Here is a 17408-nt window from a genome sequence, read left to right on the forward strand (position 1 = left end):
GTGGGATCCAGGAGATTGCGGTTTGATTCCAGGTCAGGGCACATGCCTGGGTTGCGGGCTTGATCCCCAGTGTGGGGAGTGCAGGAGGCAGCCGATCAATTACTCTCATCATTGATGTTTCTATCTCTCTCTCTTTCTCCCTTCCTTTCTCTGAAATCAATAAAAACATATTTATTTTTAAAAAAAGCTGCACTTCAAAATTTAAGGAGATTAAGGCTCATAAATCAGTGGCTGAACTTGGACAGCCTTTCACTGAGCACCTACTGTATGTGTTTATTATTCTCTGCATGAGGAAGATCCTCATGGAACTTTACAAATATTAAGGGAGTGACTAAATAGTTCATTTTTTTTTCTGTTTTGTTTTCTTAATTCTCACCCCTAGGATATATTTTCTTTCATTGATTTTTAGAGAGGGAGGGAGGGAGGGAGGGAGTGAGAAACGTCGATATGTTGTTACCTCCCGCATTGCGGCCCCTACTGGGGCCAGGGTTTCAACCCGAAACTGAGGCACGTGCCCTTGACTGGCAATGGAAGTTCATTTATTCTCCACCCCATCTTTTTCTTTTTTCCTTTTAATCCTCATCCAAGGATATTTCCATTGCTTTTCAGAGTGGAAGGGAGAGGGAGAGAGAAACATCAATTGGTTGCCTCTCGAAAGTGCCCTGACCAGAGCCAAGGCTCCAGCCTGCAACTAAGGTACATGCCCTTGGGCCGGAATCGAACCCGGGACCCTTCAGTCTGCGGGCCGACGTTCTAACCACTTAGCCACACCAGCTAGAGCTCTTCATCCCATCTTAATGGTTGTTATTTCTATTTCCCAGGAAATTCCAGGCTCAGAGAGGTGAAGTTACCTGTACAAAGTCACACAACCCACAGGTGGCCAGGTCAGGATTTTACCCTAGAGCAAGTGGTCCCAATCACTTTCCTATATACTGCTTCTGAATATTAATGTCCCAAGCAGTAGACACCATTCCGAGCACCAGGCTCCGTGCTAAGGGCTGTCCTCATTTGTTTATTCAACAAATGCACACTGAACACCTATTATGTGCAGGCACCCTCAGTTTACAGGGGGCGTCTCGGAGAGATGGGGCTGCACCGTCCCGCCAAGCCTCCCCAGCTGGGTGTTCCACCTATGCAGGGTATTCAGTTAGTGCTCAATTAACCCAAGGAATGGAGACCCACTTGTCCCTATAGCCAGCCACCTGGGCAGCACCAAGCAGAGCTTGGGGCGGTACGCCGACGCTCTGGCAGTTGGAAGCCCCGCCCCCGGCGCGTGCGTTCCGGACGTCCCGTCGGCGCGCTATGCTCAAAGCGTCCGGGCGCGGTTGGAAGCGTCGGCGATGAGCGCGCGCGCCTGCGCCGACGTCGGGCTCGCGCACGCGCACCTGCGCCGCCGTCGGGCTCGCGCACGCGCACAGCGGCGGCGGCAGCGGCGGCGGTTTCTGCTGGGGGTTGCGAGCGGCTGGCTGCTCCGAGCGGAGCGGCGACGCTGAGGGCTCACAGGTGGCAGCGGCGACGGCTCGGAGCGCGGCTCACGGCCCGGCTCGCGCCGCGGTGGGCGTTTCAGTCCAGTCCAGGGTCGTGGGCGAGGCGGCGGCTGCGGCCCGAGAACTGCGGCCTAGGCCTCAGCGCGGCGGCGGGCTCGAGTGCGGCGAGAAGCCGGCCTTCGGGCCCTGCGCGGCGGCACCATGAGCGTGGAGGCGTACGGGCCCAGTTCGCAGACGCTCACTTTCCTGGACACCGAGGAGGCCGAGCTTCTTGGCGCCGATACGCAAGGCTCTGAGTTCGAGTTCACAGACTTCACCCTCCCCAGCCAGACGCAGACGCCTCCCGGAGGCCCCGGCGGTGGCGGCCCAGGGGTCCCTGTCGGCGCGGGTGCGGGCGCTGCGGCCGGACAGCTTGATGCCCAGGTGAGCTACACATGGCGGCACCGGAAGCCGGACCGGGCCTCAGCGCCCGCGGACCTGCTCTGGCTACCCGACTCCGGCCGGCCCCAGAGTAACCTGTTCCGGTTCCCTCACGCTGGCCGGATTCGGAGTAATGTTTCAGGACCCCCACTCTGGCCAGGTCCAGAGTAAACTGTCCCGTTTGCCACACTCCTACTGGGCGCAGGGCAGACCTTCTTCAGGTCTCACTCTGCATGCGAGCGACCTGCCTTGAGTATCTCTAAGGCCCTGTCCGGATCTAGCTCAGGCCAGGTCTTAGGTGACCTGCAACATGTCCTCTTCTGAGCATGTCCGAGGTGACCTGCCCTCGGTCCGTCTCCGGTCAGGTCTGCGTGACCTGTCCCCGAGTGTTCCTCCATCTGGGTCCTGAACGATCTGCCCGAATCCCCCCTTCGGCCGAACCGGAGCCCTGCCCTACCCCCACCTGTGCTCGGGGCCATCTGGGCACCCCCCATTCACACACACCGAGCCTCCAGATCAAATTTCCCCAGGCCCAGGGACTCTGGCGGGGAGAATAGAGGGAGGCTCCTGGAGCAGAAAGGGAATTTTTGCCTCCAGTAGAGAACTACATACTCGCTGGCCATTGAAACTATTCTAAAAGCAGGTTGCATTTTGTTTTTCCTTCTTGCATTACCTGTTGCTGAAACCAACGTGTTACATAACGCCATCGCCCTGCCTTGGAAAAGTTGGGTTTGAGTTTGTTCCTCCAGTGGGCAGTGATAGTGGATTTTACATAAATGGGTTTTCCACATCGGATATTTGTTTTTAATGATGTGAACATTTAGTAAAAGCTATCTAGGTGTTTTAAATTTGGGTTTGGGTTATGAGAAGTATCAGGCATACATTTCCTGGACCTGGGTCCCTGCCCTGGGGTGGAAGAGGGGGCTGGCTAGGGTCTTGGGCTGGTGTCCCAGGGAATGTTGCCATCATCCTCTGGATCTCAGATTCCATTCAATAGGTTTTCCTGTGCTTGGCACCTTCCTCGGGTGTATTTTCCTGAATTTTCAGCCAGGGAGGAGCTACGGGGCTCACCTTGTCACAGGTGTCCCATGGCATCAGTACGCAGTGCCAGGGCTAGGGGAGCCACCCCATCGTCAGCCAGAGTGAGCTCAAACCCTGTCCTGGGGGATGCATTCTGGTTGGGAGTCTAGTTGGTTGAGTCACTCCCGTGGGTAGACCACCCACTTGGGCTTTCTTTTAGACCCTAATAGAAGCAGAAAACATTTGACTCATTCTAACCCCAGATTCCTTAAAAATAGAAGCCTGATGAGTGGGGCATCAGGGAGAACAGGTGTGCAAGTATGTATGTTTCTTTTGGTTTTTTTTTTCATTTTTGTTTACTATAGAGGGAGGGAGGAGAGTGGGGAGAGTTTGCCTGGAGAGAAGAATGAGTTGCTAGAGGTGGGTGATCACACCTGCAGTCTCAGACTCTAGACTTCTCTGTTTCCACAGCTGTAAAATGGGGCATAGCAGTTTTAATTTTGTTACTTTTAAACATACATTAAATCTGAACTGTATAAATGGGCCAGATAGTGCTGTCTGTAACTTGTGCTCGGCATGTCTGGAAGCCCTAGGATAAAGATCTCTTGGTTGAGCAGAGTGCCACCATCTGTGGCAGCTCAGGGTTGTGAAAGGTAATGGTTTTATTACAAATCCTTTTTAACTGTAGCCAGAACAGTAGCAATCCAGGGGCAGCTCTGGTTCTAGTTTTATTCCTGGTATTTTCAATTAATTGATGGCATGTCTTTCTCTTTCAATTGAAATAATCGATTTATTTCCCTGCATCTGAACACTGAGCTGTACAAAATAAAAGCATTGAAACTCTTCAGTGGAGGTAAAAATTGTAGTTGAGCTCACTTGAGTTCTGATATCAAAAGGGATGGTCCTTCCTTACTTTTAATTAGCCCTGATGACCCACCCATCTGTAACCTAACTTTTTTTTTTTTTATCCTCACCCAAGGATATTTTTTCCACTGAGAGAATGGGGGGGGGGGGGCAACGTGAGAGAGACACATCGATTGGTTGTCTCCCACACACACACTACTGGGGCTGGGGGTCAAACATGCATCTGAGGTACAGGCCCATGACTGAGAATCAAACCTAGGACCCTTCAGTCTGCAGGCCAGTGCTCTAACTTCTGAGCCATACTGGCCAGGGCTGTAGACTCACTTTTGATTTGCATTTGGGGGAGGGGAGTAGTATCCTTTGTGTCACAAGAGGACGCCCTAATTTTGAGGGCAGGAAAGTTTGAATAGAATAGGAAAGTGGAAAAAAGTTGGTTATCTCCTCTGCCAGTTGGTGGCATTTGCTGCCTACAACATTTGGGAAGACTTTTCCTGTTTGACCTCAGGAGTTACCTGTGTTACCAACTGTACGGTGGGGCTTCCAGAGAGACTCAAAAAACCTCCCATTCTGAATGCCTTTTGATATGATCTTGTTGGATGAGTGGTGGTAAAGTGTCCAGTGCTGTGCAGCCACTTTTGTATGGACAGACCACATTTTGTTTATACATCTGTTGGTGGACATTTGAGTTGTTTCCACTTATACTTATTATGAATAGTGCTGCTGTGAACATTGCTGTACAAGTTTCTTTGTGGATGTATGTCTTCAGTGAAATTGGTGGTGACTGTGTAACTCTTTCAGGAGCTGCCACGTTGGATAGTCCTGGCTGCCAGTTTTGCACAGTTGGTTTTACCTGAAAGTTTGCTTAGAGGCAGAATGTCTGTTCCGGCCAGAGGTGACACTTGCTGAGTTCTTGAGTTGGTTCAAGTAACACTCATTTTCTTGTTTATGAAATGAAACATAATTATGAAATCCCTCCAGATCCTGGGATGAAAAGTGGTGACACAGCCTTGCCAGGTGTCCTTATGACAGTTTTCTTTTGAGCAGCTGACCCTTTCCTGGATCCTTGCCCCACCCCCACAGGACTGGGAAAGGTAATTTCAGAAGTCCTTTGTCTAATGGCCAGTGTTATAACCCTTCTAGTCTGCCTAGTTGAACTATTTCTTCTTAACTTTTGCTACAATTGTGTTTCCTCTAAACATTGGAATTATGGTGAAAATCTAAGAGTTGGGAATACTACCCAGTCAAATAAAAGAACAAACTATTGATATATGCAACGATGTGGGTGCATCTCAGAATAATTACACTGAGTGAAAACACTTCGACAAAAGAAAAGATGCTCCTTGACTTAAAATGGGATTACATCCCGATAAATCCATTGTAAGTTGAAAATATCATAATTTGAAAATGCATTTAATATACCTAACCTACTAAATGTCATAGCTTAGCCTAGCCTACCTTAAATGTGCTCAGAACACTTACATTAGCCTATAGTTGGGCAAAATCATCTCGCTGCCGCTGCCCAGCTTCATGAGAGAGTATCGTAACACATATCACTAGCCCAGGAAAAGATTAAAATTTAGAGTATGGTTTGTACTAAATGCACATTGCTTTCTTACTATCGTAAAGTCAAAAGATCATAAGTCGGAGCACCATCTCTATATATGATTCTGGTGATATAAAGTTCTAGAAAGTGCTAGCTAACTTTGAGTAGTAGGAAGCAGGTCTGTGGTTGGGGGAGGGGAACAATGACAAAGGGCATTAGGGGGTTTGGGGGTGGTGAATGTGTTCATTGTCTTGATTGTGGGTGTTTACATCCGTTGACGTGTCAACTTATACAATTTTATACTTCAAACATATAGCATTTATTGTATGTCAGTTATATCTCGATGTAAGGTAAAAACCACATGGGGAATACCACTGCCCACTTATTTGAGTGGCTCAGTTTGTGTGTGTGTGTGTGTGTGTGTTTTTAAAGCTGGAAATACCACTTGGAACTCTCATACCTTATTGATGGGATGGTAACCCACAGCTCTGTGGCCCAGCAGAGAAACAAGGTAGTTGCCCAAATGTGGGGCTGCTCAGAGTGTTACAGCAGCCTTGTTCATGAGAGCCCCAGACTGGAAACAACCCAGTGGCTGTAAACAGGTGGCCAGATACACAAAGGCAATTCCTCAGTTGTAGCCCTGAGTACATTAACTTGGGCTTTTTTTTCCTTTTCAAGTGGGAAGATACTTGGATAAAGAGTTGTTACTTGGTCTTCAAAACCGTACTCCTGCTGCCTTCAGAATTCATGGAAGGCTGTCCCCACATATCCTTGACCATCAGGGAAACAGATCCTCTTCTGCTTACTGGTCTATAGCTTATGATGAGGAGTGAGTTTGATACAGTCAGGGGTTCCTAAAAGTGGTGAGTTTAAAATTGGAGTAGGACTTTTTCCATCTGGTTTTGTGAATATGCAGTTCAGCTATGATATGTGCACCTTGAGAAAATCAAAGATAAGAAAGACACTGATAACCTTGCAGGAGCCCCAATAAGTGTTCATCCATCACTTTCCCCCTGTTGCATTTCCCAGGTTTGTTTCCAGTTGATGGGGAGGACTCAACCAGCAATTAGAACAAAGGGAGATTTTGTGTCAGTTAATGGTGAATAAGTGAAATTACTTCTTTCTCAGTTTACCTGTTTCCTCACCCAGATTTAGGAAGATTAGGGGGAAAATTAATGTCAATACAGTACCAGTTTTAACTAAAAACTAAAGTTCTCTCTCAGTCTAGCTCCCACATACCAGAAAAAGGCATCTTTCCAGTAGCTATATTGAAGTATGATCACATACTGTAGAGCCCTCTCATTTGTAAATATGCAAGTCAGTGTCTTTTCTAGTAAATTTCCAGGGCTGTCTGACCATCACCATAGTCACTTGCTGCCTTTGATTTCTCCCTTACACCACCTTTTCTTTCACCCAAGGATATTTTTCCATTGATTTTTAGAGAGAGTGGAGTGAGAGGGGGGAGAGAAACAGAGACATCAGCGTGAGAGAGACACATTGAATGGTTGCCTCCTGTACACGCCCCAACTGGGGCTGGGGATTGAACCTACAATGCAGGTGCATGCCCTTTACTGGGAATCGAACCCATGACCCTTCGGTGCTCGGGCCCACACCACTGAGCCACACCAACCAGGGCTTCTCCATTTTTGTTCTTGCTCATCTTTATAGTCTTTGGTCAACAGCTGAAACAGGGAAATAGGGTGACTGTGCTCAGCCACTCCCAGTCGTACTTTGATGAGATGTGCTAACACGTCTGTTCACATTTACTTCTGTCCCCTCTGCAGGCCATCAGGCCAACCTCCAGCCTGGTCCCTGACTCCTGCCCTCTCAGCAGTTCTGCTTGCTGTGCCCTCCTCAGGCAGAGCAAGCAGTGAGTTCTTTGCCTGCTGCAGCTACTTTGTTAGAAATGACAGGTGCTGCTCAGACTGTGGTTGATCTTAGGGATGGTGAGGGCCCAGAAGAGGGAGTGGTCTGCCCTGCAAATGGAGAGCCTTTGTGAGTGGTTCAGGAAGGTGCATCCACTGGGCAGAGGGGTGGGTGTGGGGTGCTGTAAGGAGCTGAGCTTGGCGTGGAGGAAGAGTGGGTGTGGATGAACGCTGATGTGCCATGCAAAGGGGTTGGGCTGGATCTGGAGCTTCCCAGAGCTGCTGACAGGTGCTGTGACCTCACTTGAAAGGAAGGGCCCTTAGATGGCTGGAGACCCAGTGGAGTATGGCCTAGGCCAGGGGAGAGGTCAGACAGTGCAGTGGTTGGATGTGTGCCTGCGTGCTCTCAAGGGAATGTGTGAATTATCACAGTACCAGGCTGCCACAGTGATCACTCTTCCTCCTGGGCATGTGCTTGTTCTGCACTGGATGTGCCCCATTGCCTTGAGTCCTCACAAGGAGTTATGTCTAGAGTAGACAGGAGTTCCTGTCCGTGTTTTCATCAGGGTCCAGGATCCCAGGGCTGAGGCAGGGCTCCCCTTGAATTGGAGGTGTGAGTGGGGGCAGTGCTAGTCAGTGTACCCTTTGGAGGCCCCACCTGAGAGGGGCAAGAAGCCTTGCTGGAGGGAGTGGCCCCATCAGAGTGACGAGCATGGAGGCTGGAGGGGGCAGATTCTGCACAGCTGTGGTGGTGCAGAACAGTGCAGCCCACAGAGTAGAGCCATGACACCTAGATCAGAGTATGGCCTTGGAAGATGGAGAGGGAACAGTGAGTCTAGCTGAATCTCCAGGTCTCAGGGGGTCCTTGGACTCTTCTTGCCAGAAGAGCTTTCCTTGAGAGCAGAATGCTGCTGCTTCTGAGAAACGTGGGAGGCCAAGTGGACCTGTGGCTTGCAAAGGGTCCTGTGCCTTTTTATGTGTTGGTCCTGTAGCAGCTTGCAAGCTGGACAACTGAGCCAGGCTTCTCAGGATCCCTGTGGACTGTTGCCAGGAGGCTTCTAGACATACAGCAGATGTAGGCTGCCTGCTGAGCTCTGTGAGCCCTTTTTCGCCACTGAAGATGGCACCTCCCTGTCTACTTTAGCTACTTGCAGAGCTCAGCTGCCAGGGATGACAGTGATCCTGGAGAGGTGGCTCTCCTCACCTTGAGTGGGAGGCATTTGATAGAACTTCCGCAAGATTTCAGGTGGCCACCTGTATTGTGTAAAAATGTTTATTATGGATTCTCTCATGTGTAAGTAGTGAAAGTAAACCCCGTCCATCCATTGCCTTGATTTGACAGTTGTGAAGATTTTTCTCCCTCCCTTTTTTGTTTGTCTTCACTGAAATGTTTTAAAGTATCACTTCACCTTCCTTCTGAGGTTGCTCCATAAGAATTAGCATACCTAACCATTGCCCTACAGTATTTAGTCTGCATTTCTAGAAACATAAAAGCACACCTCTCCTTTGTAGCTATACTGTTGTCAGGTGAATAGCACTAACAGTATTTCAGGATAATACTTGGGGCTTCCTTTCTCCACAGTCAGATTCTTCACTGGTTAGAAAGTGGTGCCTTTGCTTGGTCTGGACCCCCTATGTGATTGTCATGTCTACCTGTCCTGCTCTCCAGGGCAGCCCCTTTTCTTTTCATGCTGCTAAGCTGGGGTCCAGTTGAGTCATCGTCCTGAGAAGTATCCCACCTCTGGACGCAGCTTGGCTTCTCCCTGCATGTGTGGGGTGGGTTCCTACTCAGTCCTCACACTCCTTTGGGAGTGACTGACATCCAGAGCTGGGCAGGCAGGGGCAGCCCAAGGTGACTGGGGACATGTCCAGTATCCTCAGAGCAGGGAAATGAACTGTAGAGATGGATTCAGCATGCTTACCAGAACAGGGATCCACTATAAGGGAGAGGAGGGCGAGTGCCTTTTATCTAGAACCCAGTTCTCTGTTGGGTGGGACCATGCCTTCTTTGTAAATCCAAAATGGTGAACTCGCAATTTCATGTGTTAAAACTAATGGATTAGAGGAGGCTAAGAGACATCACCAGTAATGTGTGATCCCTTCATTAGATCTTGAATTTAAATAACCATAAAGGACATTATTAGAACACTGGGGAAATGTGCTTGTGGGTATTAGATAGCAGTATTGTATCAGTATTGCTCCTGAGCATGATGCCTTTATAGGCATGCCTTTGGAGACACTGTAGGTACATACAGTTCCAGACCACTGCAGTGAAGTCAGTCACGCCAATGTCTTCTTTCCCAGTGTGTATAAAAGTTATGTTTACAGTATACTGTAGTCTGTTAAGTGTGCAATAGCATTATATCTAAAAAAACAATGCACGTACCTTAATTTAAAAATACTTTATTGCTATATAATGCTAACGATCATTGGAGTCTTCAGTGAGTTGTAATCTTTTTGCTGCTGGGAGATTTGCCTTCAATTTGTTAAAAGAAATGCTGTGTCTGCAAAGTGCAGTAATACATGGTATGCCTCAATTGTGATTATGGGGAGAAAGCCCTTGTCCTGGTGCCCAGGACTCTGAAGTGGATCAGGAAAATAAAAGTGTGCATGCAGAGTGAAGAGGAGAGAGCAGGTGTGGTGAAATGTGAGTGGCTGGTGGATCCAGGTGCCCGGTATGTGGATGTTTCATTTTGAAACTTTTTCAAAAGTTGGGAGAAGCTGGACCTTATGCTATCCTTTTCCTAGGCGGGACTCAGAGGCCTTGCAGCTCCTTTCTGCCTCAGGCCCCCCTAAGAGGAAGGTGATTTCCCACTCCCTCTTTTATATTTAAACTTTGGGAGTGAAAGAACAAATGATGAATCACTTTACAGCCTTTGTGTTTTAGATGAGATGTATTTATTTAACCAATACTCTGGGGGTCTCCTAGGGTATGGTCTCAGTTCTGGGTGCTAGGGTCATGGCAGGGAGCAGGACAGGTGTTAGTGGCCTCACTGGGTTACCTCAGATGGGTTCAGGGGAGGCCTTCGGGGGGGGGGGGCAGAGACCTGAAGGACCAGGAGTCAGCTGTGCAGGGGCCAAGGGACAGTGAGTGGTATATCTGGAGTATCTACTGACTCAGACCAAGGGACAGAAAGGTCTATTTCATATTGAGTGGTATGATGCTTACAGAGTTTTTCCAGTACATTGAGGGGTGGGTAGTTTTTGAATTTGCATGTTTTTCCTATGTGACCTCTCTTCCTATTGCTCTGATGTGCACCATCTGAATTCTGTAGTGGGTTGTATGGAACTGTCTTGGGCAGAAAACCCCTGCAGGCCTTGATCAGCTTGGCAGCTCATAGATGGACTTCAGATAGTGAGTGTCCAGAACACAGGTGGAGAGAACAATTTCCCCAGTGACGTGGTGCCTGGAGGTAGACTTGGGGTGCCCATGGGTGCAGGGAAGCCCTCCCCCCCTTGAGCCCAGCAGGATCCAGGGGTCCTGACTGGAGGTGAGGGGTTAGTGACCTTGGAGGACCTCAGTCCTGTGCCAGCCAAGGACGAGGACACCCTGCACTCTTCCCATTGTGTCACCTGATGTAGGTTGTCAGCCTCCTCTGTGCCAGGTACTCTCTAGTGCTTTACTCATTTAATTACAGTTTCTAAGGTCAAATGAATTTTTTTATTTTATTATTTTTTAATCCTCGCCTGAGGATATGTTTTCTATTGCTTTTCAGAAAAAGTGGAACAGAGGAAGGGAGAGAGAGAGAAACATGGATGTGAAAGAGACACATTGACTGGTTACCTACTGCAGGTGCCCCGACCAGGGGCAGGGAGCACACCTGCAACCAAGGTACATGCCCTTGAGTGGGAATCGAACCCACGATCCTTTGGTGCCTGGGCCAGTGCTCTAACCACTGAGCACACCAGCCAGGGTGATCAAATGTATTGTTGAAGTTAATTTTATCTTAAAACTTTACAAACAGTAGAGGGAGAAACTAACAATCCAGTTATATTGCCCAGCTGACATGGCTTAGTGGTTGAGCATCGACCTATGATCCAGGAGATCCTGGTTCAATTCCTGGTCAGGGCACATGCCCGGGTTGTGGACTCGATCCCTGGTAGGGAGCGTGCAGGAGGCAGCCTGTCAGTGACTCATCATTGATATTTCTACCTCTCCCTCTCCGTTCCTCTCAAATCAATAAAGATATATTTTAAAAACAAAAACAATCCAGCTATAGAGGTTAGTTTGTGTTGTGGTCAGATTACAGCTGGGCAGGAGTGCAGCCTAGTGGGAGCTAGGAGTGTTTGCACGTGCATATGTGCATGTAGGCACATGAGTGAGGGGTGCCACACCACACTCCCCAGCCAGGAAGCTTCAGGGCCCCGGGTCTTGGGGAATCTGTACTTCTCCTTGGCTTTAGTAGGGGCTAGGAGAGTACCTCTTACCTTGAATCCGTATTCTGTTGTCTCCCTGGAGTTCCGAGAGTGGATTTAGATTTCTGCCCCTTATTAAGCCTGAAGGGGTCAGTATGGTTTAGAGAGGGTTGCCACATGGCTGATCAGGCTCCCTTACAAGCCTCACATGCTCCTGAGGTGCCTGATCCCTCTCCTTGGTGAGGGGAGGTGAAGTGCGAGACAGGAGTGGGCAGGATGAGGACCACCCAGGTGGTGTGCACTTTCCTCTTTTACTTCATGTACTAATTTTGATGTTTGAGGAAAGATTCAGATACCACCAAGAATATTTCTTTATATGTTAAACCTGGTAAGAGATTTTAGGAGTTCTTCTAGACTAGGAGCTAGTAAACATTTTCTTGAAGGGCTAATAGCAAGTACTCTAGACTTTGTTGGACAAGAAACAAAGTTGAGGCTGTTATTAGGTATTTGGTCCAATCATTTAAAAATGTAAATACCATTCTGAGCCCAAGAGGGTGGTCTGCAGGTTGAACCTGGTCTAGACTACCTTCTCAGATGCTCCTACAGCATGATAAATATGCCCCCCTCACTGCCCTGAATTGAAATCCAGGTGCCATGAGCTGGCCACACACTTTCAGAAACCAACACGAACGTGCCTAGGTACAGTCACACCAAGAGCCAGCAGTGCCGGTCCTGTTGGCAGCCTTACACTACGATGTGTCAGGAGCAGCATTACCAGATGCAGAGGTGACTCTTTGAACTGATAACCAACAAAAAATAATAATAAAGTTAAAAATGGCCAAAGGACTTGAATAAACCATGTCTCCAAAGAGGATATACAGGTGGCCAACAAGCACATGAAAAGATGTTCAGTATTAATAGCCATCAGGGAAATGAAAATCAAAACACAATGAGATGCCACCTCGTGTCCATTAGAATGGCTGCCACTGTTTTTTTAACAAGAAGTATAACAAGTGTTGATGAGGATGTGAAGAAATTGTAACCCTTGCACTGTGGTGGGAATGTAAAAATGGTGTAGCCACTGAGGAAAACAGTCTGACGATTCCTCAAAAAGTTAAACATAAAATGACTTTGTGACCCAGTAGCTCCACTTCTGGGTGTATAACCAAAAGAAACGAAAGCAGGGTCTCTTAAGAGATATATGTACACCCGTGTTTGCAGCAGGATTATTCACAGCACCAAAAGGTGGAAGCAACCCAAGTGTCCACTGACACATGGCTGGGTAAACAAAATGGAGTGAATCTATGTAATGAAATACTATTTGGCCTTAAAAAGGAAGTAAAACCTGACACATGCTTCATCATGGGTGAACCTTAAAGACAGTATGCTAAATTAAATAAGCCAGACACAAAAGGACAAATACTGTGATTCCATTTATATGAGAGGTTCCTAAAGGAGTCAAGTTCACAGAGACACAAAGTAGAATGGTGGGTGCCGGGGGGGGGGGGGGTGAATGGGGAATTAATGTTTAATGGGGACACAGTTTGGGAAGATGGAAAGTTCTGGAGATGGATGATGAGAATGGTTATACACCAGTGTGAATGTACTTAAATGCCCCTGAACCGTATACTTAAAAGTAGTTAAGATGCTACATTTTATGTTAGGTGTAATTTACCAAAATTTTTTTAAAGGAGATAAGGGATTCACAAAGAGGTGCTTGTTATAATGTTTATAGCATTGTTTCCTTTGCATTAAAATCTAAAAGTTGATTTTGATTTTTCCTCTTTGAAAAAAAAATTCAAACAAAGCATATAGTCTTGTAATTAACCTGGTTACTGCCTTCCTGAAAAAGCATATTGTGGCTGACACTGAAGTGGGGTTCTGATCTGGGCTGAGACTATTACAGACATAGGTGTTCTGCGACAGGATGCTGACTTCCTGACATCCCAGATCTATCTTTGAAATATCCAGAATGCCCCTCATGAGAATAGCTATCCTTAGGCTCTTACAGGTGATTAGGCCAGAGTGTGGATAGGCACTGCTGGCTCAGGCTGTGCTGGCTCTGGGTTTTGGTCCCCTGGCTCTGGGTGGCAGGCATTCTTCAAGGGAATAGGGCTGGGTGCCTACCCTGGGGCTCCTATCATTCCTCCCCAGGCTTCCTCACCACACAATGCTCCTGCTGCCTCACCCAGATTTGTGTGGGCTGTGACCCCTGGGAGGAGATGACAGGACTGTTGACTGCCACCTGAGGTTCCTGGAGGGGTGACATTAGGATTCCTGTTCCCCTGGGGGAGCTGAGTTTGTGCACCCCTGAATGGACTTGTGAGCTCATCAGAAGTGCCTGTAAAATTCATGGCTTAGTTGCTTAAAGTTGCTTGTTTGTGTGTTGTTGCTGTTATATTATTTAGTAAAATGATTGCCTGAATTTGGAAGGTTATCCTAACGTTCAATTTCTAATTCATAATCAAGAAGGGCTGCCTTTCCGAGAGGGTACTGGCAGTGGAGAAAGTCTGTCTACGGAGGAGATAACTGCTCTCCTACGGCTCCAGGGCTCATAACCTTGACTCCTGCTTGGACTTTGGAAGGACCCTTCACTGTATGGGATTCCTGGCCCTCTGGCCTGACATTATTGTGCAGCTGTCCCCAGAGGGGACTAACTGGCTTGTAAAAAGTCACCTTGCTCCCTTGGCCCTCAGTGATGGAAATGAAGCATTTTCCTCTACATCCTGGTTGTGGTCGTGGCTCCTTGGGGGTTGGGTCTGTCTGCTCAGGATTCAGAGCAGATAATCTAGGCCAGCAGTGCCCTGTTTTGATCTGGGTAGGTTTGATAGAGAGAGGGTGAAATTTCAAAGCAGAAGGCATTAAACTGTCTCAGAGTGGAGGACAGGCCAGCACTTCATAGGAGGGTCACCATGGTTGCTCACTTGGGGAGAAGCCACATGCCCAATGCCTGGAGGCTGGAGGCTTGCTTGCTGACACTGCTGTTCTGCGGTAGGTTGGAGGACCTGAGGGCATCCTGCAGAATGGGGCCGTGGATGACAGCGTGGCCAAGACCAGCCAGTTGCTGGCCGAGTTGAACTTCGAAGAAGATGAAGAGGATACTTATTACACAAAGGACCTACCAGTACATGCCTGCAGGTGAGCGCCAACAGCAGGGGCACCCCAGAGCCTCCACATTCCAAATGTGTCTGCTGGCTTCACAAGACCATTCCAAGATTGGGGACTGTGACACTTGGTCACATGTCCTTGGGAATAAGGAGGTTGCTCAGGCCTGTATACACATTACTAGGCAGGAGGATGGGTTCAACACCCTCTGTGACCCTTGATTCTTCCAGCAGGTAGGGAAAGGTTCCCCTCTCGGCCTTCCTCAGGCCCTGGTGGTGGTCCTGGTACCTGCCCCACTCACTATTATAGGGTGAATAGAGCCACTAAAATTTCTTAGAGAGAGATTACTGTTGGATTCTTTAAAATGTCTGCCTCCTGAAAAGTTGGAAGTGGATAGTCAGTGTGTAGACCTGCATGTTGACCAAATTTGGAATTCTTGTCTAGAGCAGGGCCCATCCTTTACTTTTAGACTTATTCATGCTTTTTTGTTACATGCACAAGAGAAAATTGAGACCAAAGTGGTGAAATGATCTTGCTTAGGGCACTCAGCCAGTAAGGGCAGCTTTGGGCCTGGCTTCTACTCAGCTGTGCCTGCCCCTTGGGCACAATGCCCCCAGGGCCTACCCACCAAGGGACAGAATGCTCCCCTCCCCCCCATACTTTATTGGCTCTTTGTTCACATTTACAAATGTTTGTTTTTGTGTTTTGTTAATCTTCATCGCAGGATATTTTTCTATTGATTTTTGGAGAGAGTGAAAGGAAGGGGGGGAGAAAAAAAACATTGATGTGAGAGAGAGACATCGATTGGTTGCCTCCCGCACTCTCCCCAGCTGGTGCCTGGGATTGAACCTGCAACCCAGGTAAGTGCACTTGACTGGGAATTGAACCTGAGACCCTTTGGTGCATGGGGCAATGATCTAACTGCTGAGCCATACTGTCCAGGGCTTATTTAGAAATATTTTTGTGTATGTATGTGTGATGTATTAGTGTTCCTGTCATATACACAGTTGCCATCCCTGGTGACACTGCAAGTGGTTGAAGTCTGTACAACCCCTGGCCCTCCAGGCTGTCCCCATGTGTGGGGGGTTGTATGGAAGGTTCTTGGTCAAAGCACATTCTGGTTTGAGACTGTCTTGGCTTCCTACACATAGAGAACTCTTTGGAGAGCCAGTGGTTTTGTTTTTGGTGTGTTGACTTTCAGAAAAATGAGGCCGGGGGTGCAGGTGGGATTGTGGGGCACTCTCTTGTCAATGTGCTCCTTTGGAGCTGAGCTCTGTCAGAACCCAGGAGCCTCTGCTGCAGGGTCTGATTTGAGCGTTTTTTGGAAGCATGGCGCCCTCTGTTGGAGCGTGAATGTGAAGCATGGTCACAGCTCACCTTCCGTGTGCCCAGAGCTACACATGGACACCCGTTTCCCTGCTTATGAGTCACGTTCCTGAAACTTAAGGCCATAGGGGTGCCTTTGGGGTGTTGGGCTCGGCACCTCACACAGCACTTACCCCCCACTTGGAAGGGGCTTTACTCCTGTCTGGGATATCTCTGATGGTCTACACAGCACCTCAACCCATTTCTCTATTCACAGGGCCAGGAAGCCTCAACAGTTAACTGATTGGATTTTGTTAGTAGGATTGTTGAGTTTGAGTATGTGTTTAATGAAAAACTTAAAAATGTTGTAAGAGGAAAGAATTTTACATTCTGCCAAATTAAAACCAGAGAGCGGCTTTCCAGCTTTAACTGTTCATTTTTTACTTTTTTAGTTACTGTGGAATACATGATCCTGCTTGCGTGGTTTACTGTAATACCAGCAAAAAGTGGTTCTGTAACGGACGTGGAAATACTTCTGGCAGGTAGGTATCAGGCTGCCATGTGTCTTTAATCAGGCTATGCTCAGATTTGTGTGTAAATTATGGAAATGCTGAAGCAAAGCACAATATAAAATCACGCTAACAAACCTGGGTTTTTTCCTCCTCTGTGACGGGCTTAACTTGAAACAGATGGTGCTGTGTGAATGCCTTAATGTATTTACCCTTGATTTATTCTCTTGTTCTCTTTATTATGCCGGCATGGTTGGCTTAATTTTCATTCCTAGTTTTTATTTATATTTTTCTGTAAGATGAGCTCCTGGCATTCCTGTTCATCTTTATTATGGGGTACCTGGGGAGGGTGTTCCCAAGACAGTAACGGGCATCCATGGGAGCCACTTCCTGAGGAGGCTCCTTCAGGCCTGAGCTCATCGAGTAGTTCAGAGGCTAACACGGGCCAGATCCTGAATCATCAGATTAAATTAAGTTCATCCAACCAGCAGTGGCTCTGGGCTCCCTCCTGATCAGCAGCAGTTGTGACTGGGCCCGTGTTTGTGTTTGGTATTGGGGTGAGAGCAGCGTGGTGGTGGTGCTTGGATTCTAAGGAGAGTCTGTCTGTCTAGCTCAAGTGCTGGAACTCCTTGGCCCCCACCTCTGGTTCGCTCCACTGCCACAAGAAGCAGAGCAGAGTCTCAGTGGGAAAGGGCTCCAGGCCTCAGTAAGGAAGCAGCATCTTCTGAGGTTCATGTTTTGGAGAAGTAAAGTGACAGAAATCCATAGGCAGGTTTATGTACACAGAGCCCCACCCACCTTTCATGCCTTCAGTAGCTGTGGGCCAGGCCTTACCGTCATGCTGTCTAAGGACACAGAGTGATCAGATCTTGGGTCATCTCAGAGTTAGGATGCGAGTTCTGGATACTGAGCAAGGCAAGAAAGGGGGCTGATG

At 48.1% G+C, this 17408-nt stretch overlaps 1 protein-coding gene across 1 annotated transcript; it reads left to right on the top strand.

Annotated features, from left to right (window-relative positions):
• The first annotated feature begins 1482 nt into the window (after window positions 1–1482).
• Window positions 1483–17393, top strand: LOC148093369 (regulator of nonsense transcripts 1-like). The gene is made up of 3 exons (XM_087816056.1): window positions 1483–1910; window positions 14551–14693; window positions 16418–17393. The coding sequence occupies exons 1-3, from the start codon at window positions 1689–1691 to the stop codon at window positions 16509–16511; spliced, it is 459 nt and encodes a 152-aa protein (XP_087672182.1). The 5' UTR covers window positions 1483–1688; the 3' UTR covers window positions 16512–17393.
• Window positions 17394–17408: the final 15 nt, after the last annotated feature.

Source organism: Miniopterus natalensis, chromosome 4 (genome assembly GCF_054644295.1).
Source record: "Miniopterus natalensis isolate mMinNat1 chromosome 4, mMinNat1.hap1, whole genome shotgun sequence".
NCBI classification, from domain to species: Eukaryota; Metazoa; Chordata; class Mammalia; order Chiroptera; family Miniopteridae; genus Miniopterus; species Miniopterus natalensis.